The sequence below is a fragment of the Ursus americanus genome, chromosome 20 (assembly GCF_024610735.1).
Source record: "Ursus americanus isolate L20-20 chromosome 20, mUrsAme1.1.p, whole genome shotgun sequence".
NCBI lineage: Eukaryota > Metazoa > Chordata > Mammalia > Carnivora > Ursidae > Ursus > Ursus americanus.
The window spans coordinates 23,563,313-23,588,633 of record NC_142146.1 but is presented as its reverse complement, the minus strand read 5'-3'; the positions used below and the strand labels follow the sequence as shown (position 1 = coordinate 23,588,633).

At 36.9% G+C, this 25,321-nt stretch overlaps 1 protein-coding gene across 1 annotated transcript in view; it reads left to right on the top strand.

Annotated features, from left to right (window-relative positions):
• Nucleotides 1–818: 818 nt before the first annotated feature.
• Nucleotides 819–25,321, top strand: part of RAB5A (RAB5A, member RAS oncogene family) — a 28,592-nt gene continuing 4,089 nt past the window's right edge. The window contains exons 1-5 of the mRNA XM_045791668.2: nucleotides 819–1,189; nucleotides 4,180–4,435; nucleotides 22,449–22,600; nucleotides 22,906–23,028; nucleotides 24,754–24,847. Of these exons, the coding sequence (XP_045647624.1) occupies nucleotides 4,273–4,435; nucleotides 22,449–22,600; nucleotides 22,906–23,028; nucleotides 24,754–24,847 (532 nt within the window). The 5' untranslated portion in view covers nucleotides 819–1,189; nucleotides 4,180–4,272. The remainder of the gene's footprint in view (nucleotides 1,190–4,179; nucleotides 4,436–22,448; nucleotides 22,601–22,905; nucleotides 23,029–24,753; nucleotides 24,848–25,321) is intronic.

Genomic DNA, 25,321 nt, shown 5'->3' with positions numbered 1-25,321 from the left:
GTTAATACTCTAATATAGCAAGGCAATTAGTTTCAGATATTCATTTGAGCGAAACCTTGTAGTGTTAAGAGTAAAATGCAGTAACTCCTGCAAAGCATTTAGTACAATGACTCGCAAAGGGAAATCCTGAATAAAATCGAGCTATTATTCTAAGATTTGCTCCCCCCACCATCAAAAATAGGTAAACTGTGAATAAGAGCAGGTTATTATTTTAAGATTTCCTCGCCTAGAGACAACTTTTGTATGGGGAGGTTCTAACCCTCTTCCCTGGATTAAATACCACAGTAAATACCTTTTCGACCCATGCTTCCCCTCAGGACATGTTGTGGGGGGGCTCTCTCGTGCTAGAAAAGTCCTCCCCCAAAAGCCCCTTAGCCAAGTTGCCACGGCTAGGGCGTTGCAGGGTAGGGTAATTGGGACTCCGAGTTAATATTCACGAAAGGAACTTCGCCGCCCTACGTAGGCAGGGAGCAACAGACCCTAGTTCTCTCGCGCTTCCCCAAAAGCAAGGCAGTAAAAGAGCTCCCCCACCCGCAGCCGCCGCGAGCCCGAGACCGACACCCAGATGACAATGGCGCCTGCAAGGGCGGGGCCGCGCTCGCTTAGGATGTGGGAGGGAGGAAGGAGGAGGCTGACTTGCGCCCGGCCGCTCGCAGTGGTCACGTGACACGCCCCTCCCGGCCCCACAGAGCCGACCCAGCTGAGAGGGCTCTGAGAAGGGGCGGGGGAACGGATGGAGAGGGGGACTCGCGCCCGCGGAAGTGACGAAGGGGCGTAGTTCGCTACGTGCAGCGACGTGGCGGAGAGGCCGGCGCCGGGCGGCGGAAGTGGCTCCCGCGCTGGGACTTGAGTGTTTGTGTTTTGGTTCGCGGCGGAGCCGGCGGCTGGCCTGAGGGGAGGAGGCAGAGGAGGGAGGAGGAGGAAGAATTAGTCGGAACTCGAGCGCCGGCGGCGGCGAAGGAGGAGAAAGGAAAGAGGAAGGCGGAGCGGAGAGAGGCGGAGACGGAGCCGGACGGGGGCGGCACCACGGCACGATCCCCGCACGGTCCAGTCTGAGGGGAGCGGCCTGAGGAAGAGACGCGCCGCCGCCGTCTAAGCCACCGCCACAGCCTCGGCCTCTTTTCGGGCTGCGCCTGGGACCTGCTGCCGGGAGGCTTCAGCCCCGCGGCTCCGCGTGCTACGGCCTCAGGTAACCAAACCGTCCCTCCCCTGCCCAGAGCCAGCCGGGACCCTAGGTTATAGGCTGTCCGCGGCCCTGCCGGCACCGAGTCCCCCGCCCATTCTTTCTCACCCGGCGCCTGTGTCCTGGACCAGAGCTATCGAGCCGGGCGTCTCGTCCTGCCGGCTCTGGTGATTCACTCCTCAGAGAACTCTGGGGACCGGGATTTGCGGACTGGCTGAGGGAGCGACGGGTGTCACCCTCTTCCCTTCTCAAGATGGCGCCGTGAAAGAGTGCTGGAGGCCGCGGTTCCGTCTGGCCCCTGTCCTGGCAGTCCTGGAGGGGGTGGTCCCAGCCGAAACCAGACTAGGTTCAGGGAAGCAGGATGGGAAGAATGGCCAGGGGGTCTGGCGGGTCCTCCTTGTTCAGGTCATCCGGAGTTTGGTACCAGTTACTCAGGTGCTCTCCAAGGAGGAACTGGGGCCTACAGCAGGTGTGAATTTGGGGAGCTCCGCCTATCCTCGACTTCCAAAGACCGGTAATAGAGGGAGGAGGAGGCTCGTCAACATAGTCTGCCTAGGGACTGTCTCATCTATGAAAGGTGATGGACCTCAGCTTTAAAGAACTCAAGACAACTAGGCCGCTGAACACGCACAGTGGGTAGAGACAGACCTTATTAAACCTGTCCTGCTGTTCTCTTCCCTTGGACCTGGTTACCCTCCTGAGACTTTCACACTGTAAGCTCTGAACGTCATAATTCACAGATTTTGGTTTTTGTCGGTGTCAAATCAGTTGCCTTTCATGTAACTGGTTAGAAAAAAAACACGTGTATAACACTGTGATAATTCAGGAGAGCTCAGGAACTATTTGTAATGTAAAATTGGGATAATGAGTTCATAGGGTTGCTGTAAGCAAAATTCATGGAGTAGTGGTTGGCACATAATAAGTGTGTGGTAAATGTTAGCTGCGCTCATTAATACTATTTTCATTAAAAAGCACCTAGAGACCTTCATAGACTACCACTTATTCTCAGAAGATTTAAAAAGCATTTTATGCAAAATTTTTGTTTTGCAAAATAAAAGTTTCAGTAGTGAATACAAATGAATGCACAGGATTTTTAACCTGAATGATATGCTAATTGTGTCTTTATAATTATTTTCCGCTAGAGAGTGTTGGAGGGAGTTACAGTCCAACAACTTTAACCCTTAAAAGGCAGAGCTAAAATCATATTTTTTTTTATGGGAATCTCATATTTTCCCTGAAATTTTGGACCGTGGAAATTCGGAGCATGTTGTCCTTGACAAGTATTTCAATTTGCTGTTTTGGAGGTAGTGAGACAATTGGGAAGTGTTTCAGTTGGTATTGAAATATCTGAAGGTGTGTTGGTACATGTTCATCTGCATGATGTTCTGTTGGTATTTGGTCATTATTTCATCAAAGAGCCACTTTAATTTGCCAGTTTTCAATCCCTCTTATGTGTTGGCCCCTGTATTAGAGTTTTTGTTTTTTGCTCTTTTTTTTTTTTTTTAAAACGTATATTGTCTCATCTAATCCTCCAGCAGCTATGTAAGCTAGGTATTTTGGAAATGGAGACTTTGGTATAGCCAGCCAGGATTAGATCCCAAATCTGGTATGTTTTTTAGTGGGGGTGGGGGTGGGGTGGGGGGTGTCAATGTGAGGATTGGAGCATTTTTTTTATTACGGAAAAAATTTTAAATATACAGAAGTAGGGAGAATAGTAAAATGAACCCATCACCTGCTTTAAATTATATTATGGCGAGTCGAGTTTTATTTACATCCCCACTGTTTGAAAGCAACTCAGACATATCATTTCATGTGTAAATAGTTCAGTATGCATTACTAACAGGACTCTGCAAAGCTGCTGTTTAGATAAGTCAGCGGTGATTTTATTGTCTCCAGTGTAAGGTCTCATGGATATTTATTAATGAATTCATTGTCCAAAGGGATTCTTACATAAACTCATTTCATGGGGAAGGCAAATTTCTTGTATGAGGTACCTAAATGAAATATAACAGTGGTTTTAAAGAGGCAGTCATCAGGTTTAATGAGCACATGATCAAATTTTAGATAAAAATGGAGAAAACCATTGTGAATTGTGAGTAGATTAGAAGAGTCCTTTAAATGTTCCCTTATTCCTTTGAGATTGAAAATTAGCATTAGATGATAAGAGAAGTTGCCATTTAGGCTAGGTTTTTCTAGATGTGTTAAATTGAAAATAGTGACATATTTAATTATTAGCCCAAAACTACAGAAACGTGTAAGTAAATAAGACAGTAATAAGCTTACCACATAGAGAACCACTGTTAACACTTCCATGTATAATGTACTTGAGTACGTGAGGAAACAATTTTAAGTCTTTTAGCCACTAGACAAACCTGAGAGCCTTAAAATACTTGTTGCTCCAAAATTACCATTAGTTAAACAAAAAAATGTAAAATTTAACAGGGGCCTTCACAAAATAATAGCCAACATTTATTGAGCTCTTACTGTGTTCTAGGATCTTTTGTAAGAACTTTCCATTTATGAACTTTTAATCCAACTAGTCTGACTCCAGAATCTAAACTCTTGAGTCACCTCTCAGGTTGACTAGGTTTGAAATGCAGCTCTGTTGTGGCTCTGTCACGGTTCTGTCACAGTAACTGTGTGACCTCAATCGAGTTACTTAACCTCTCTGTGCCTGTTTCCTCATTTTTAAGGATTGTGGTATCTATAGGATTATTGAGTGACTATGTTAAGTGCTTAACTACTTGGCACAAAGTTAAGTCTTTAATAAAGATTAGCTTTAAATTTTTTTTAAAACTCTGAAAATTACAACAGGATTTTAGGCTTAAGTCTCATACCTTTATATTATTGCAAAGGTAGTGAATTTAACTAAATGGCATTCAATGTCATGTAGATGTTACAATTAACATATGGATAATGTTGCAAGCAAAATTTACTGAAGTGATTAGCATTAGATTAATTTACTGATTTGTGTATTTAATTACTTTTCTTTACAGGTGTCTCTACATCCAGAAAGAAAAAAATTAACACCTTGCATCCTGGAAGTTCATTTAAGAGACTGAAATTAGGGACTTCTTTCAAATTTGGACATGGCTAATCGAGGAGCAACAAGACCCAACGGGCCCAATACTGGAAATAAAATATGCCAGTTCAAACTAGTACTTCTGGGAGAGTCTGCTGTTGGCAAATCAAGCCTAGTGCTTCGTTTTGTGAAGGGCCAATTTCATGAATTTCAAGAGAGTACCATAGGGGGTGAGATTTTCTTTTTTTCCCTTCATTTAATTGAATTATACGTTGGCAAAAATTTTGCAGTTCCAGTTGTTTGATGATGAATACCTAAATAGGTCTCACAGTGAAGAAAACTGTTCAGCAGACTTCAAGCTTTAAAACTTAACTTGATTTTTGTTTAGATAGTTTCTTCCTACATTTTGATTTCCTGGTTATCCCCAAGACGGTTGTGTAAAAGCTGGAATACAGATGCAAGCATGAACAGAGTCAATGTCCCAAGTATTTAGATTTGATCTGATATCTGTTCCTTGATAATGATTGGAGGCTTCTCCAAATTAATACATGTTTGTGCTAAATTATATTGGCTTTAGAATGAGTAATGGAAATAGTAAAATAATAAAAGTTAACCTATTTGTAAATTGCACTGATTAGTAAAATTAATTTAATTTTATTAAACTTGTTTAAGAATGTTCCTAGGGTGAGGGAAGAGAAAAAGTCAGTGATCAACAAAGAGGGACAAAAAAGGGAAATGGGACCTGGAGAGAAAGATCAAAGAGGGGTTAAGAGGTAGAGTAAGGACTGAATACAATGGTTGTGGTAGAACTGAAATGAGGGGAAGGTAAGAGGCAGGACACAGGTGACAACTAATAGTGCAGTGTTGTGGATAGAAGACAGGAAATTTTATAATTGAATTATTTTTTTTAAATATTAGTACTGACATTTCTTTCTTTTTTTTTTTTTTTTTTTAAGATTTTATTTATTTATTTGACAGAGATAGAGACAGCCCGCGAGAGAGGGAACACAAGCAGGGGTGGGAGAGGAAGAAGCAGGCTCCCAGCAGAGGAGCCTGATGTGGGGCTCGATCCCATAATGCCAGGATCACGCCCTGAGCCTAAGGCAGACGCTTAACCGCTGTGCCACCCAGGCGCCCCTATAATTGAATTTAATCAAAGAAGTTAACAGCTGTATAGCGGTGGGGCAAAACAGCCTTTTCTTCAGGGCCTCAATTTCATCTGTCAAACGAAGCTTTCGAATTGGGTAATACCAGAGGAAACACAGCTTTAAGATCACAATATTTTGCAAGGGGTGTGTAATTAAACAGTACTATATTTTTAAAGGTATATATAGGTATATTTTAACCTCATACATATAAAAGGTCAAACTTTTGAAATGCATAAGACATGCTCACTGACATGTAGCAACTTCACATCTGTCTTTTAAAAGTGTAACTTTACATCCAGCATTTAATGTATGTTCTCAAGTACACTTGAGAATCTTATTCATAGTTCAGACCCTTCCAGTAAAATAGTTTGTAGAACTATACTACCTCCTGGGTTTTCCTGGCATACGGGAAATACACTACATAGGTGGTATTTCCACTTTAATAGACTCAGAAGTATAGTGGTGATTGTCAACCACTTTTGTTTGTATATCTATCAAGTTACACAGTGTTATACTGTTTAGTGTTTTTTGTTTTGTTTTGTTTTTTTGTGTTTTTTTTAGTATTTATTTATTGAGAGTGTGCACATGGTGGTGGGTTGGATAGGGGCAGAGGGAGGAGAGAATCCTCAAGCAGACTCCCCTCTGAGTATGGAGACCGTCACAGGGCTTAGTCCCAGGACCCAGAGATCATGACCTGAGCTGAAATTGAGTTGGCTGCTAACTGACTGAGCCACCCAGGCACCCCTAGTGTTCTATGTTTTTATAATGAGCATCAAAAATGTAGTCAACGGTATGGAGCTTTTGAGTTAGAAATCTAATGAACAATATATTATACATTCTTTATGGTTTCTTCGTTAATACATTTTTATGTATATATATACATACACATATATATCTGGTTTAGTAATGAAATATTACCTCAAGGTAATATCACTTCTCAAGTGGTTGTCACTGGCAGCACTTCCCAAAGTACATATGCATTTGGGGCTCTAAACATGTGGGCCAGATAGACTTGATATATGCCACCCTCCCCCTTTTCACAGTACATACTAAAATAACAAAAACACTGAAGTACTATAGTAAAGAACTTAATTCCTGGAAACTGCAGGAGCCTCAGAGGCCTAAGACTAGAATCTTCAAAGGTTTTTTGTTGTTGTTGTTGTTGTTTGATACTATGATCATCAAAATGTGTTTTTTCCTAATGACATTTCAAGCAGGACATTTACAAGAAAAATTTAACCCTGTATCAATAAGTCATAAATAGACATATTTTCTGATATGTGTGTATGCATATATATAAAATCTCCATTTCTATTTAATACAATGTAATGAATTTTTCAAGTTTTTTGTTCCTACATCTAAAGCTTCCTTAATATTTTCTACTTGTACAGATCAAATGTTGCTTTTAAAACCAATTTTAAAAGGAATTTATATCCAATTTTTGTGTCAGTGGTTGTTGGACACTTTCTAACTACCTCGACTGCATAGTAATATCTTTAGGAGGTATGTTAGTGCCATTATAATTACATCTGTGAGCACTGGTTTTTGGTTTTGTTTTGAGACATTATTGACATAAAACAAGGTGCAAGGTTAAGGTATAAGACAGTGATTTAATATTTTTATAGTGAGTGCTCTTCTTTTATGCTCTTTGCTAACAGCTCTTCACCCTTAGAAACTATAGTAGTATTCTATTTAAGCATTTAAGGATTTCAAGGTTTGAGCTATTTAATGATGAACACCATAGGTCCATAACTTGTAAGTAACAGGTAATTTTGTTTTGGCTGATGTGTGGTAAGACTTATCTAACAAATGAACCTGGCCAAATGTTTTGCATTTTATCTGCTTTTTTATTGTTTATATCTAGTAACATTCATTATGGTCTGAAGAGCTCAACTAAAATTTTCATCTGATTGTGTTTTAATGTGGGAATCATATGCTGTACTTTTGAATTTGTGTATTCTAGAACCTTACATTCATCGAGATATCAGGGTAGTTTGTGTGTTTCTTCCTAAACATGATAGCTTGATTTAAGAATCCATGTTGTCTCACAACATCCTATACAATTGCCCCTTGACCCTATAACACTCAAAATGAGGTTAGGTAGTTAGGTGGTGTGTTTAGCACTTTGGGGAGTTGTGTATTTGTAGGGGTTTAGAGTGTGCATGACTTTTATGTTCTTAAAGTCTGCGTGACATTTATGTTCTTATTAAGACAAGCCCAGAAGGTTAGCAAGGAATATTAAGGCTCAGACGGTTGTCTTCCTTCCTGCTCTCTCATCTGGAGGCTTAGTATTGCCTCAGTAAATATTTGTTGGATAGGGCTGGCCATCTTTCACTTAACACCTTGAGTAGTTAGAGACTTTAAAGATTTCAAGTGAGTTACTTTTGTCAAAGAAAAAAAAACAACAATATTTGTTTTTAAACACATTTGAGTGCTATTTATAAACAAGTAGATCCTCAGTGTAAGTCAGCAACATTAGAGTATGCAATGAAATAAGATGCAGTCATTCAACTCTTTTTTTCTTTCGAGAGATAAATGTTTTTTACCACAGTTTAATTTTGTATGCACTGATCACTAGAGGAATGTCAGACATATGGTTTAGGTTATAGAACTATACATGAGAACATTAATAGCGTTCTTCTTGCAGGTACTGTAACTTTTCAGCTTTGGTTTAGAGCAGTGGTTCTCAGAGTGTTCCCTATTCCAGGAGCATCTGCATTACCTGGGAATTTGTTAAAAATGGAAATTTCTATGTCCTATATTGAATCAAAACACTGAAGTAGAAGCATTAATCTTAAATTTTAACAAGTCTTCCAGGTGATTCTGGTGCATGCTGAAGTTTGAGAACCATTGCTTTTTGTTTTCTGAGCAGTCAATATTACTTTTACACTGAGGTTCTTGGAATAATTGCTTTGCTTTTTTTATAACTGTAGTTTGGGTAAGATTTCTAAAAATATGTTGTTTATCCAACTGCTCCAGTTTGAAGAGTACAAGTATTTTCTCCTGGTTACTTCAGTTATTATTTGTATCTGTATGGAAACCCCTTCCCACAAATCTGTTAACCTGTTAGGCCCTTTAAGTGAATATGGCCCCTTCTCTGTCCCATCTAGGTTGCTCTGCCTTGTCTCTGCTAAGGGACTTAGAGTATCTGTAGTTTTTAGTTTTTTGTACCAATGCTGTTCCCCCTTAGTGTCACAAGTAATCAAGTACTGATTATACCCTAAGTTAATTAGGAAAACAAGTGCTTTTTTAAATTGTAGTTCCAGCACATAGCACATACCAGCTGCATGATCTTAGGCAACTCATACTCAGCTTTATTTTCCTCTTATGGAAATGGAAATAATGGTACCTAACTTGAAAAGTTTTTGGTGAGGATTAAATGAAAGTACATAATGAATTTCTTGGCTACAGTGCCTAGCACAGAGTAAAACGCTTATTAAATATTAGCTACTACCGCTACCATTACCACCATTACTTTTTGCTGAGTCATTTTTGTCACTGTTGTATTGTCACAACATAGCATTTATTTTGGAATCATTGCTGTTCCATCTAGTGCATGGCGTTTGATTTAGGATTTGACAGTGTTAAACTTTGTTTAGATTTTCTTTAATGGAAGATAAACCTCATTAAAAATTATAGGAACAAATAATATTTTTTAAAGGTTTTATTTATTTATTTATTTGTCAGAGAGAGAGCACGCAAGCAGAAGCAGGGAAAACAGCAGGCAGAGGGAGAAGCAGGCTCCCTGCTGAGCAAGGAGCCCAGTGTGGGACTCATCCCAGGACCCTGGAATCATGACCTGAGCCGAAGGCAGATGCTTAACCCAAGATTTTAAAAACCTTATAAGCAAATGCTTACACTAAATTTAAGCCTTCCAGAAATGAAGTTTTTGCAGATTCATTCAAGTAGATAGTATGAGCATTTGCAACTAAGTTTCTTAAAATTCTACATGATAAATTCTTACTAATTTTCCCCCTCCATTTATTGGTTTTCACAAAAATGGTTAGTCATGTATATTACATTAAATGCATGCCACCCACATGAACTAAGTTATTTGTGGAAATTTTTTCAGAGGGAGAAATTACACTGTTAAATAGAATACTACATGTATTCGGATATTAAACTTGCTTCCTAAACTGAGAAAGAAAAGCCAGCCAGAAAATTTGAATCTGAGTAAGTCATATTCTTCCCGTAGTAGTAAGCTTTCTACTGTTGCCCTTCACTTGTTTGCCTTCAGAAAGACCAGTCTGTATATAGATGATCTCCAGTTTACAGTGTGTGTAAACTGTACTGAAAGCAATTCAGACAGTAGAAACTATACTTCGAATTTTGATTTTCTCCCAGGCTGGCAATATTCAATACAATACTCTTGTGATGCTTCACAGTAGCACTGAGTCCTAGCTCCCAGTCAGCCACGTGATCACAAGGTAAATAACTGAAACACATCCTTTCTGTACCGATAACAACCATTTCATTTTTCATATTTAGTACAATACTCAAAAAATTACATAAGATATTCAACACTTTATTATAAAATAGTCTTTGTGTTAGATAATTTTGCCCAACTGTAGATTAACATAAGTGTTCTAAGCACATTTAAACTAAGATAGGTTAGGTGTATTTCTGACTTTTACCATGTTTTCAACTTGACGATGGGTTTATTGGGAATAACCCCATCATAAATCAAGGAAGATCTGTAATGGTAATCTGTGCATTTATTGCCTTTATGTTTTTTCATCTGCACATTGCTCTCAATTAAAAGTGCTTTTTTTTTTTTTTTTTTAAGAGAGCACGTGCAAGCAACGGGGTGGTGCAGAGGGAGAGGGAGAGAATCTTAATCTTAAGCATGGACCACCAAATGAGACTTTATCTCACAACCCTGAAATCATGACCTGAGCGGAAATCAAGAGTTGGACATTTTAACTGACTAAGCCACACAGTCTCCCCTCAATTAAAAATACTTTTCAGAAAGAACAGAAGACGTAGAGACAGGCCATTAGCATATGGTTTTTGATTGATGAGGAAAATGGTGCTTGAAATGTTCATTGTTCTTTCTAATACAAGTGAGAATTAAAATTTGTGGAAGTTAATCATTGGTTTCAAGTGGAAGAATATTATTATGCATAATATTGTTTCCTTCTAGAAAGTGTGTTTTCAGTCAGTATTTGAGATAGGTTGTATAACTCCAAGAAGTTGGTAGAGATTTGCAACTTTATATCAGTTTGTACCAGTTATGCCCTAAAAAAATGAATTTTTAATAGTCTAAACATCAGTTATTCTCCAGTATCCTAGTTTAAATCAGTTTGTACCAGTTATGCCCTAAAAAAATGAATCTTTAATAGTCTAAACATCAGTTATTCTCCAGTATCCTAGTTTAAAATGTTACATGTGACTACTTAAATATTGCTGTCAATTAGGAGTCTGTAAGCTTGTTTCTAATCCTGGCACCCTTTGAACACTTATGTGAGCCCTGTTTGTAAAAAGAGAGAATTGAATTAAATAAGGATTCTTCTAGAGCTAACTTTCCTTTAAACTGTGTACTCTCCTTCACATTAAACAATGCAATCAATACAATTTAATCCTTATCTCTTAAAATTTATTTCATAATTTGGGATTTTTGGACATCAGTTTTTGTCCTGTCTTATTAGTTCATTGATTGCCCTCTAGTGCTGCTGAAGTGTTCAGAGCTGTTTGGTAGAATGATTTTTGCCAGTTAGCTCTAACTGTAGTGAACAGCCTCTATTGATTGACTAATTTGCTGCTTTTATTCTGTCACATTCTGGGAAGTAAGATTATGAAACTTCTTTAAAATTCATTTACTCAACAAATTTACCAAGCTCCTAACACTGTGCTAAGTACTTGAAGTCAAAGATGACCTTATGGTTTAGGATGGGAAATAGGTTGAGTATACATAAGGTATGAAAAATGGTATTATGTACCACTATTTAAATTAAGCCTAAATTTCCAGTTGATCTTCCTGTTCTATTTATTATATATATCCCAAAAGAGGACATACACGTTTATATAAAGCAAGTATATTCTCAGTTACATACTGAAAAAAATCTAAGTTTTCATAAGCTTTGATGCTTGGACTTTATGACATCTATTTTGGCTGCATTCAGTCTATTTTTGCTACCTTTCTTTTGTTGACTATTTTCTGAACATTCAAGGTTTGTGGATAATTGACCTTTTGTAGACACCAGAGACCCATAAACGATATTTGTTTTGGATGATGATTGGGTGTGGTGGAATGGGAAGCTTTTTAAAAATTTGCTTTTAATAGTATAAGAATTCTGACTTGATAAAAATACAGGAAGTTTTGTTGTTGAAAAATGTTTCTTTTCTCCTTTTGTGTCTTACACCATAATAAATCTGATGTTACTTGTATGCAATTTTGTGGTGTATGCTGAATTTATCATAGAATAACATAATTTGGAGTCATCATAAAGAGCTTTTTGTTACAAGCCTCTTGGTGGAAAAGAAAAAGAATGTATAAGAGTGAGAAAAGCAATAGGAGTAATTCCAGAGGTTTTGGGACTTTGATCATTGGCTATGTTGATATAAATATGAACTCTAACAAACAAATTATTAAATTCCTCAAGATAAGAGTTAGTGCTGCTGAAGCCGCATATTGGATTTTGGAAATAAGGAATTATGCTTCGTGTTTTACTACTTTTATAGAACAGAATATTTGAAGTAAGTGTTAGTGAACAGCATTCACCCTCTTTTCAAGGTAATATAGATGTAGAAGAGGAGAAGCAGGATGAGGAACCAGTTATTCCTGGTTCCCATCGTTGAAGATAACAGGTGCTTTTGTACTCAGAAGGGGATAATCTGTTGATATGGGACTCAAGTCACTATATAATGATTGGGCACTTTTAGCATTCCTTAGCATTTTTACAAGTGTCATATGGACCTTACCATGGCTATATGATACTACACTGAAAACTCTCCCTGCTATATTCTCATTCCCCAGTCAGTTCTTTTCTCCAGAGGCAGTGTAACTTTGTTATCTATCCTTGGGAGGTTACTGTTAATTTAAATCTATATATTCTCTCCCCTGTGGAATTTGAAACATCTGGGCCACTATAATATATTTTTTACTTTAATACTGTTCCGGTTATTTATTACCCAGAAACAAATGACCACAAAACTTCCTGATTTAGAGCAATACCATTTTATCCTCTCATGGTTCTGGGAGTTGAGTGAGCTTTGTAGGTGGTTTTCTGATGTCTCATGGATTGCTGTCAGTGCTGGGGTTAGAACCATCTCAACTGCTGCTGGCTATTGGTTGGGGCCTCAGCCAGAACACCTACATGTGGTCCTTGCCACCTGGCTTGGGTTTCCTCACAGCATGATGGCTGGGTTCAATAATGAGTGTCCCAAAAAGTACCAGGTGAAGCTGGGTGACCTTTCATGACCTAGCCCAAGAAGTCATGTAGTTAGCATCAATTATGTTCTACTCACAGGCTCACAGACTAAAAGGAGTGTCGGTGTCATGTAAGAAGAATGTGGTATAGGAAATCTTGTTGAAGCCATCTTGGAAAACAGTCTGCCAAAGATCTATCCATATCATTTTAGGAAGGGCATCTTCATTTTTCTTGGCTGTAGCAGTATTTCACTGCATGGATCATATCAATGTATATTTAAATCTGTTCTTTAGTTTTGAATTTGCACATTATTTTATATTTTTGGCTGCTAACAGTAGTGCAGTAAGTCATTCATAGTCACTTCTCATATATCCCAGGTATTTCTATTGTGTAAATTTCTAGAAGTTGATTGCCTTTGTCAAAGGTTACATACATTTGTAATTCTGGTAAAGTTTTCCAGACAGCCCTTCAACAACAGTGTACAGAATGCCTGTTACTCTACTTTCCTATCTCAAGGGACTTGTAGATTTTGCCATTCTGAATTTTTTATTGTACTTTTTCCCATATTTTGAGCGAGATCAAGAATCTTATATTTTTAGAGTCCATTGTGTTTCCTTTCTCTGTTAGCTATAACTTCATGATATATTGTGAATTCATTTGTAATAGTCATGCTATTATATTCTGTTTCATTTATGAATGGTAATTTCTTAATATCTCTGTTGTATTCTTATTTATTTTAGTAACTGGTAATCTCACATTCTTGAACTGTACTGTTATTGTTGGACATATAATGTTTGCATTTTTGTTTGCTGTTTTAGGTAATCATCTAATAGTGGATATTTTTTTGGAATTTTCTTCCAATCTGGACTTAATTCTGTAAGATCAATTTCTAGATGTGGTTACTGAACCAAAAGTAATTTTATCAAATGATGGTGGGACCAAAAGGATTCCAGTGTTTTCATCACTTTTTTCCTTCCTTGGAAATACTTCCAGTTTCTTCAGGCATTGCTTGGCTTAAGTAATTATATTCTAGGATTACAGGTTTCCTGTAACTGTTACTCTGGGTTCCTTGTCTCTTCTCCCTTATCTCTCTCTCTCTCTCTCTCTTTTTTTTTAAGATTTTATTTATTTGACAGAGGGAGAGGGAGCACAAGCAGGGGGAGCAGCAGGCAGAGGGAGGGGGAGAAGCAGGCCTCCAGCTGAGCGGGGAGCCTGACTTGGGGCTTGATCCGAGGACCCTGAGATCATGACCTGAGTGAAAGGCAGACACTTAATCTACTGAGCCACCCAGGCACCCTCTTCTCCCGTCCTTAACTTGTCATTTTCCATTTCTATGTTGTAAAATTCTCAGATATTAGCACTTTTAAGCTGACTTAGTGGATAGGTTCATTGCCAAGCATTAAAGAGTCATTTTCAAGGCCCGTAATGCTTTAAAGATCTGGGAGGTTCTGTCTAAGAAGCAGTAAGTGCTAGGTTCTTGAACCCAGTTGAGAAGGTATATCACTAAGTGGGGAGGGGCTTTCCGCTTTCCCCTTTTTGAATAAGCATTTTCATTTTCTTTAGGTAAATACCCAGAGGTAGGATTACTGGATCGTGTATTACTATTTTTAATATTAAAAATTTTTTTGATGTTTTGTGTTTTCCATAGTGTCTGTACTAGTTTACGTTCCCACCAACAGTGCACTAGGGTTGCCCTTTCCCCACATCCTTGTCACACTTGTTATTTCTTATTTCTTAACTAGCCATTCTGACTGGTGTGAAGTGATACCTCATTGTGGTTTTGAATTGCATTTCCTTGATGATTAGTGATGTCGAGCATCTTTTCATGTGTCCATTAGCCATCTGTATGTCATCTTTGAAAAAACATATTTAGGTCCTCTGTCCATTTTTTAATCAGATTGTTTGGATGTTGAGTTGTAGTTCTTCATGTATTATGGATATTAACTCCTCATTGGATATATCATTTGTAAATATTTTCTTCCATTCAGTAGGTTGCCTTTTGATTTTGTTGATGATTTCCTTTGCAGTACAAAAGCTTTTTAGTTTGATATAGTCTGAATTTTTATTTTTGCTTTCTCTAGAGTTTTTGGGGTTTTTTGGGGTTTGTTTTAAGATTTCATTTACTTGACAGAGAGAGAGACATCCAGCGAGAGAGGGAACACAGGCAGGGGGAGTGGGAGAGGAAGAAGCAGGCTCCCAGCAGAGGAGCCTGATGTGGGGCTCGATCCCAGGGTTCTGGGATCAGGCCCTGAGCCGAAGGCAGATGCTTAACGACTGAGCCACCCAGGCACCACTCCTCTAGAGTTTTTAACTGACTTGTCTATACCTAATTTCCAGAAATTTGTCAATTACAGCTCAGGTTTTTCTGCCTGAGCTGGTTTCCTCAGCCTTCTGCTCTGAGATACGTCCTTACTGTGTCTGCCTTTCTGTCCAATTTTGGAAGCAGTAGACTGCCCTGTGACTTCACTTTTCTTACAGATCTAAGAGTTGTCGATTTTTCAGTTTGTTCATCTTTTTGTGTGTTAGGGTAGGGTGGTGACTTCTAAGCTCCATACATGCAGAATCAGAAACCAGAAGTCGTCTTTTCCTTGCATGTTATGGGAATTTAATAAAGTACTATTTAAACTATTTAATATAATATCTATTGTCCACAGATAAAATGTCTTTCATAGACACCTATCCCTTAAAGCTAAGTTAATTTCATTAACTTTTTCTCTGTTTCTGTTCTTTCTGTCTCTGTTTCTCTGTTCTGTTCTGTTTAGTATCAGAGCATTTGTCTGATACTAGTTAATAACTTCTAACAGCCTCTCCCCTTTCTCCCTTCTCTTCACCTTTCCTCTTTTTAATGTGTTCATTCTGCTTCCAGTTTATTCTTTGATGCATCCTTGTTATATAAATCCAGTCTATTGAGTAAAGATTTTTAAAAGTTTGGGCCCTTGGTGGGACAGGCACAGGTTCTTAGCCTTAAGTTTCAAATCCTGGTTTTATCAGTTCATTCTAGGGTGTTCAGGTTTGGGGCACAGAGTTAATTCTAACTAAACTCAAACTCTTAAGACTAATTTTAAAAGAATGTGGATTAGTTTAGTATTAGAAATACTAGTATAATTTCAGCAGGTGACCTGTGACTGGTGTATGTCCTGGTTAGTGGATTCCCTTAGGATAGTCAGGTGTCCTTTAATATTTTCCAAGATTGCAGTTCACTTCACAACAGTTACCTTTAGATGTTGCTAAGTGATTTCTGTTGTAAAATATGCATAATATAAAATTTACAGTTTAATCATCTTTTAAGTGTACAGTTCTGTGGCATTAAGTACGTTAACCTTGTTCAGCCATCAGCACTTTCTGTCTTCAGAACTTTTTCATCTTCCCCAACTGAAACTCTACTTATTATACAATAACTTAACCATTCTTCCCCACCTCTGCCCATAGCAAATAGCATTCTACTTTCCATCTATGAATTTCACTGCTCTAGGAATCTCCTCTAAGGGAAATTATACAGAATTTATCTTTTTTGTGATTGGCTTATTTCACTTAGCCATGTCATCAAGGTTCAACCATATTCTAATGTGCCAGAATTTCCTTTTTAAGGCAGAATAATGTTCTATCACATGTATAATACCACATTTTGCTTATCTTTCATTGATACACTTCATTGTGGATCCTTAGGTTTCTTCCACCTCCTGGCTATTGTAGTGCTGCTCTGAACATTCTTTTGGGTGCATACTCAGAAGTGGAATTGCTGCGTCATCTGGTGATTCTGTTTAGTATTTTTCAAGAATCTCTGTACCATTTTCCATAGCAGTATACCATTTTATATTTCCATCAGTGCACAAAGTTTCTAATTTCTCCATATCCTTACCAACTCTTGATTTCTGTTGTTTTGTTAATAGCTGTCCTAATGGGTGTGAAGTGGTATTTCATTGTGGTATTTTCATTTTCCTACCTATTAGTGATACTAAGCATCTTTGTTTCTTGCTCATTTGTGTATCTTCTTTGGACAAATGTCCATTAAATTTCTTTGCCCATTTTTTAATTGGGTTGTTTGGGTTTTTCATGTTCCTGAGTTGTAGGATTTATATATTCTGGATATCAGTCTCTTATCAGATGCTCATTGATAATTTTAAGAATGAATCCTATGCAATTAGTATTTATAGATCATCTCGTAAGATGAATTTGCTTTTGGAGTATTTTCTTTTGGGGCTTAGTCACTGTGTATGCTTTCCTCTTTGCCTAATCTCTTTCACATTAATTGAAATGTAACTCTGTCCTGAATTCATGGCTTTTGCTGCCGTATGATTTTAATGGGAAATAAAAATCTGTCAGCTCTAGACTATCCATATTTTCTTTTCTGTGTACAGTTTTATCTGAAGTCAGTGCTCATATGAGAAAATCCATTATATTAGATTACTGCTGTTGATTCATTTCCCAAAGCCAGTTTCTATCCTGATAATTTTGGTACCTGGTTCTTGATGCTACTTGGTCAGTTCCTGCTTATTGGATATTCACCTTGAAGTATGATCCAGATCTGTTGAGCTCAGTTATTAAATTCCTTACCTCTTAAAAGCTTTGCTTCTCCTGTAAATCACTTCCAAACAATCTAACTTGGATTTAATGATCTTCTTCTGAGAATCTGAGCCAAGACCCTTCTCTTCTCTGGCAATTATATTCTTACCTTTCAGTTTTAAAAGGCCACAAATCCACTGCTTCTTGAAGTTTTATATAAGGGAGAACATTCAATCATGATCCTACTATGAGAACACTACTGCTTTTTAGTTTCTTCTATGCTTTTCTGGTCATGGTTTTACATAGATTTACCGTATCTCTACCAGGAATTTGTGTATTTTTTTTTTACTTTTTGGCAATTTAAACAGGTCATTTTACAACCATTTTTTTATTTAATTGCTACTTAATACCTACCGAGCCACCAGTACCTTTTCCTTTATACATTTAGGTTGTTTCTTTCTTTTTTTTTTTTTTTTATCTTAAAGATTTTATTTATTTATTTGACAGAGACAGCCAGCGAGAGAGGGAACACAAGCAGGGGGAGTGGGAGAGGAAGAAGCAGGCTCCCAATGGAGGAGCCTGATGTGGGGCTCGATCCCAGAACGCTGGGATCACGCCCTGAGCCGAAGGCAGATGCTTAACGACTGCGCCACCTAGGCGCCCCTACATTTAGGTTGTTTCTTATTGTTAAATACAAAAATTCTCTGAGCATGAAGGTTTCTTGCTTCTTTCCTGCTCCCCATACCATCTTTTGGAGATTGCATGAGATACTAGATGTAGCAGTTTTGCTACGTGTTGGCAGAATTATTTTCAAACAGTTATACAGCGTCATCACCAATATGTGAGTTTGTGCCACACTTTTTAAGTTTTTTTTCCTTTTTTTTTTTTTTTTTTTTGCTAGGTTAGGAGGTAAAACAGCCTTCATTCTTTTCAACTTTTTGCTATAAGGATGATTTTCTTTATTACTAATGATGTTGACTTTTTATGTTCTATTCCTTCTGCAAATTTTCTTTACACATTTATCCTTGATGCTTTTGGAGTTTTTCTTAAGATTTATGTGAGCTATCTACATATTAAAATTTAATCTCTTAGTATCCACTGTAGAAATTTTTCTAAAATATCTTCACCCCTGTGTTTGGGATGATAATCCATGTTTGCAAACAAAGTCTCAAATTTTTATGTAATCAGACTGATAGTCTCATAGGATTTTTGGTCGATTCTAATAAGGTAATTCTTTTTTATCAAATTTGAAAAGAAGTTGAGGGTTGGGGTGTGTGGTATTGGTTCCTTGGTTTTTCTCTTTTATGCCCTTCTATTTAATTCTTGTAGAATCATTTTAGTTGTTAACATTAAACTTTTTTTTTTCTTAGGTATTAACCTTTGGTTAATGCTATTGATTTGGATATTTTTTCCCTGGTCCAGTATATTGCAGTGTCTCTTCCTTACTTATTTATGAAGGTCTTACCTGTTATAGGCTTTTGGTATTTGCAGATGTAGCATTTACAGTTTCAGCTATTCTCAGCTGACTGCAAGGTCTATGATTCACTAATTTGTAGTTTTGCTGAGACTGAAATGTTGCTTGCTTGCCAGCCTTACCAATAGGAACTGATCATGTAGGTCAAAGAGGGAGCCTATTAGACAGGCCAGCACCCGCATCTCAACGCAGCTTTGTTTTTCTCTACTTGTCGTCGCGTACGCAGTAACTCTCGAAGTGATAAAAGCTGTTTCTTTGTGAAATATGGGCCCGAAAAGAAAACCAACCGCTAGTGCTGGTGCTGAAGTGAAGAGAAAATGAAGAGGTCTAAGAAAGTGATGGTTCTTAGCCAGAAAATAGACGTTATGGATAAATTAAAGTGGTTGTGCAGATTCAGGTAAGTTTGTGGTGGTTAATGTTGCTACAGTATTGATGTAGTAGTTTATATTTTGAGTGTCAGAATTTATTTTTATAACCTTATGAACGACTAGCAATGTAATTTTAGAAGCATTAAGGATTTGAAGATGTCAGCTGTACTTCACTGGGTTTTATGGGGGAAGTATTTGAAAATTTGAGAACTTTAAGGAATCATGGTGATCTTGCAGTATATAATGTCTATAATAATACTGGATTATCCCGTAACAGACAATACTTCTGTTCTTGTGGCCATACAACACTGTTAATTGTTTTAATGTGGTTTTGATGTACCCTGAGACCCATTCCCCGGGCCTCTAAATACTGGCCCTTTTTCTCTTCCTCCAACATTATGCTCTTTTTATCATACCATGTGAACAAAAGTATGGTATTACCAAGTTTAAAAAGATCTTGATGGTATGTTGTTTGAGATTGTGTTAGTTATATAATGACTTGAGTAGAGGCCTTTCGAAATGTCAATTTTTTTTTCCCATTTGGGAACTGTTTGTCTATTCAAATGTTATCTAAGATACCCCCCAAAATAGTGCCACATATCTTTTATGAACTTCATTTAGTGGATGTTTTAAATATTTTATATGACCTGGGATTTTTATTAGATGTTGCGTATGAAGAAGAATAGCCAACAGTAATTTCTCAAGAAACTCCCAGTCTAGAAGAAAAAGATTATATAAATCAGTGATTATAAAAAGTGTGAAAATGTTCATTGCACAGAGGTGGGAGCTATAAAATAGGGTATGATGAAGGATGGTTTCTAAGGGTTGAGTGAATTGATTGTTCTTGTTCTTTGTTAACATGATTGGGATTCATTCTCTTCCCCAGAGTAACACTGAAAGCCTGGTTATTGCCAGTGTGTTGTAAGGCTGTTGTTGACTTTAATCTGTTCTAGTCAGTTTAAAGAACTCATTTGCACTTTTTTAGCTGATATCTTTGGATTTTCTTGTCAGTCTTTTACAAATAATATCTCTTTCCAAAAATCTATCTTATTATAAGGATATTTGAAATAATAAAAGATAATGGTGGTGGTGGACAATCTTACTTGGTTTCTAGATTTAGAGAGCCTGCTTAAGAACTTTACTATTAAGCAAAATGCTGATTTCAGGCCTACAGATAGAATGGACACTTGATAAACTTAAAGGAAGAATCCTACATGTATATTAGGAATGGATAATGCCTCAGATGCCCTTTTGTAATTTATTTAAATACATGATTTTTCTTTTTTAGCCTGCTGGTGTGATAGCTTTGTGTTTCTGAATCTACTTGGTCATGGCTGTTGTTCTTTTAATGTATTTGTTGAAATTTCTTTGCCTGTATTTTATTTGTCATTTTTGTACATTTGTAAAGACTGGTAGCCTTTTGTGATATCTTTCTTGTTTGAGAATCAGATTATATTTCCTTTAAGGCAGCATAACTAGTAGTTACGTTTGTGAACCTAGGGTTGATTTATGTACGTGTAAATGAATGTTTTTACTACCATAGAAAACAAAGTCTGAATGCAAATTGTAGTCCAGTTTTTTTCTTTTTTTAAGTTACATCAAACTGTACTTGAGAAATGGCTTATATTTTGTGATCCATTTTTTTCCTTCTTTCCATTTTATGAAAAAAAGCACTGTTTTAGAGGCTTAATTTCAAATGCTTAAGAATATTTTTTTTATTCTGCCAGAGAACCTTTCATGACTGAAAAAGTGACATAGTCCTTTTTTGGTATTCTTTACCATAAATACAGGATTTAAGAAAATGGATATTTCTGCTAACTTTGTATGTTAAAAAGGTTGATGAATCAGAATATAATTATGACTAGCCTCTTCTGAGAATGCACAAAACTATTAATTAGAATCTGCTTAAAATAAAGACATTTCCAATTGAGATGTTTGCAAAACTGAAGTTATAGTTGCTAATGTAAAGCCAGCAACCGTGGTAATAAAAATACCTTGAAAAATAAATGTTATATTTAATGTAAAAGAATACCTCATTACTTATTCAGCAAATTTGATATTAACTAGTGAATCACTTGTGAAAAATTGTCATCACTAGATGAACTACAATTTAAAGAAATGGATCATAATTCTCTTACATGATAGGATGGGGTTTTAGAAAATTTTTATAACTAATTCCTTGTCAGTTTGGGAGAAGGAGTTGAATATCACACCTTGAGGTAAAAGTGAAAGGGAGGAGCATACTAACATGACGAATGATAGAGCAGCACTTAACTACCAAAGTTAATGAAGGAAAAGAACTAAGGTGTCAGCATGCTGCTAAAAATGTAGGTCTTGTTCCCAAATACCTTTATTTTAGTGCGGGTAGCAACACTTAGAAACTTATTCTAACAGTTGATATTTTAAAGTTCAAGTCACTTGATTATAACCAATTTTTTGTAAATTGATGGCTTTTCATTTTTTGTAAATACCCATTGCAGTGTTGTGATGTTTGTTCTTAGAACTAAGAGGATCATAGTGGACATTTTACTTCATACTGTTCTCAATAAGCAGTTCAGAGAATAATTGATACCATAATTTGCAAGAATGAACAGCAGGTTCTTAACCCTAAAAGCAAAAATATCACTATAAAATATACTATCTTGGGGTGCCCGGCTGGCTCAGTCGGTAGAGCTTGTGACCCTTAATCTTGGGTTTGTGAGTTCAAGCCCCATGTTTGGTGTAGAGATTACTTTAAAAAAAAAAAAAAATGATACTTGTTAAAATCCGAGAAAAGAACTGATGAAAAAGCACAAATGCAAAAAATCTATACAAGGATTGAAACAGCTAGGAGTTAATATTGAATGTGTATTTAACACACAAAGTCTAGATTAAGATCATAACAATTATAAGAAGGGAAAATATCAAAAAATATTTAGTGTTGTAGGCCTGGGACTAAGTCCCCAGAGTATGCTAATAAAATACCAGGAGAATGGAGCAGGGGGCATTGTGTTGACAATGTAGATGATAACTATAGGTATGCCAGCCAGTCCTTTCTCTGTGTGTCCCCCACCCCCCTTGCAGTTTTTCAAGAATATCCATATATATATTTCTTAAATTGTTCTTAATTATTTTTAATTTACAGTGTGTAAAACAATTTAAGAAATGTTTATTAAAATTACTATTAGAATAAACTTTTTACAAATGTGGAAAAATCTTTGAATTTGTGATTTTACTGTGAAGGTCTTACATTAAACATCTGTGTGTATCAAGATCTTGCAAGTATCTAAAGCCACTATTAAATGTGCATATGTAATATGTCATGTTTCTAGGTGTCTTCTATATAATGAAAATACTAGGGTAGAAATGATAAACTTATTGCAGACATTTTCTTCTTTCAGCTGCTTTTCTAACCCAAACTGTGTGTCTTGATGACACAACAGTAAAGTTTGAAATATGGGATACAGCTGGTCAAGAACGATACCATAGCCTAGCACCAATGTACTACAGAGGAGCACAAGCAGCCATAGTTGTATATGATATCACAAATGAGGTAAGTAGAAATGTATTCTACAATGAAAATAATTTGAACATACATTTTTGGTATTCAGAATTTTGATTCAAGATTTTTTAAAACCATTTTTTTTGATAGCCAGTCATGAAATTTCTGCCAAAGCTTTTATGAGTTAGAAGAGCTGATTAAAAAAAAAAAAAGATTAAAGTGTCTCAAATAATACAGTAGTCCTAAGAATTTCTTTCCAAGAGTCACACTGAAGAGTCTTTAAGGCCTTGTCTTACAAAGACGCTCCCTAACCATTTTTTGAACATGTGCCAAATAGCTGTTTCTTTGTTTCCCAGGAGTCCTTTGCCAGAGCCAAAAACTGGGTTAAAGAACTTCAGAGGCAAGCCAGTCCTAACATTGTAATAGCTTTATCAGGAAACAAGGCTGACCTTGCAAATAAAAGAGCTGTCGATTTCCAGGTATGTTTGAAGGCACATATATGTATTATAAATTTTTCTTCTGTATCCACACTTCAATTACAGTTAATAATTTTAAAACCATGCAAGTAATAGAAAACAATTTTTAAGCAAATGTAGATATAACGCTTCTCACGATAAATCTGAATTTTTAAATGTCTTTACATATTGTAGTATAAATTGATCCAAAGATTTTGTTGACCGGGGTTCCTGAGTGGCTCAGTTGGTTAAGCATCCAACTCGATTTTGGCTCAGGTCATGATCTCAGGGTCATGAGATCAAGCCCTTCATGGGGCTCTGAACTGGGCATGGAGCCTGCTTGAGATTCTATCCATCTGCTCCTCCCCACCTCTCTTAAATAAAAAAATTTTGTTGACCTAAACAATTACAAAAGAATTAATTGTTGACAAATAGTGCAGACGTATATAAAGCAAAAGGCGATTGCCTCTTACCCTAATCCCTCCACCCCCACACATACTTTAGCATCCTTCCTAACCTTTTTTATTTACCTGCCAATATTCATATCAGTACACACAAACACACCCATATGTACACGTACAACTTACACCTATGTGGTGGTTAAAAGGACCTTCAAAGAGGCGCCTGGGTAGCTCAGTCACTTGAGTGTCTGCCTCTGGCTCAGGTCATGATCTCAGGGTCCTAGGATAGGTAGCATTGGGCTACCTGCTCTGCGGGGATCCTGCCTCTCTCTCTCCCTCTGCCCCTCTCCCCTGCTTGTGCTCTTGCTGTCTCTCTCAAAATGAATAAATAAAAAATCTTAAACCAACAAAAAAAAGAGCCTTCAAAAATAAAGGCTCAAAAAATCCACTTTATATGTTATTTAATATAGCTAATTAAGAATGTACCCTGCTGCAAGATAAAGTACAATCACTTAAAAACAAATGTCTCTAGGTAGACATTTTTAAACTTTCCTTTTTCTCTTCCTCTTCAGCTTCTCTCTCAGAATTTTGTTGTGGTCATTCTATATATATAATATAAGTGATGGGATAATTGTCTTTGATGATGGCTGTTGATGGAATACATGGACTGAGAAAGGGAACTAATATTTCTTGGCACCAGTAGGTAGTAAACTGAGCATGTTGCACCTTTAATTTTATTTAATTCTGGTTGCAGTCATGTAAGGTATAATATCTATTCTTTTTCTAAGATGGTTACCTCCCCCACATAGAGGGGGAGATAGAGTGGTTAAGTTATAGTCAAATGTGGCCTTCTCACATGACAAAGGAACCTCATTTTTTTTTCATTAAATGGTAAAGATAATTGGTTGCTCTTCACAATAACTGCAAGAATCAAGGCACTAATACATGTAAACTGTAAAGCATGACAAAAATGTAGAGTAGTAATATAATTTTTAAAGGAATGATTTATGACATATTCAAAATTAAAATATAGCTAGCCATTTAATGGTTGAAGCCAGTATTAGATACTTGGATTTCCTTTAATTTCATTGCAAATGATAAGCATAAATTAAATTAAATTTGCCATAGAGATCAAAGAGAATTTTATATTTAGAATAGGATAATTTTCCACCCTCTGAAACTTACCATTTGAAATCAAATTTAATGTGAGACCAGAAGAATCAGAATGGCCTAGTGCAAGAAGTTAAGGCAAAAAGAAATTTGAAAAGGTATCCTATAGGAGTTCTCTTACAAATAAGTCAGGTATAGTATGTGCAAAGAATATATATCTTTTTTTTTCTTTAAACAGGAAGCACAGTCCTATGCAGATGACAACAGTTTATTATTCATGGAGACATCAGCTAAAACATCAATGAATGTAAATGAAATATTCATGGCAATAGGTAAGGTTTTTTTCAAGCAGTAGATATAGGCAAAACAAGTTAGACTGCGGCATACTTGATTTGACTGTCTTCTTTTTTAAAAGATCTCAACTGGGACACCTGGGTGGCTCTGTCAGTCCAGTGTCTGCCTTCAGCTCAGGTCATGATCCCAGGGTCTGGGATCGAGTCCCTCATCGGGCTCCTTGCTCAGCGGGGAGCCTGCTTCTCCCTCTGCCTGCCACTCTCCCTGCTTGTACTCTCCCTCTCTCTTTTCTCTCTCTGGCAAATAAATAAATAAAATCTTTTAAAACTCTTGATTTTTTTTTTTAAATAATCTTGAGAAGTATTTTTAAAAGTAGCCATTCTTTTTTTCTTTTTTTTTTTAAGTCTACTACTATTCTAGATCCTTTCCACCAAGAATTAACTTTGTTAGTAATAATGTTAAATTTGAAAGACTATTACCTATAAAGTTGTAATACTTTTCAGTTTAGTTAA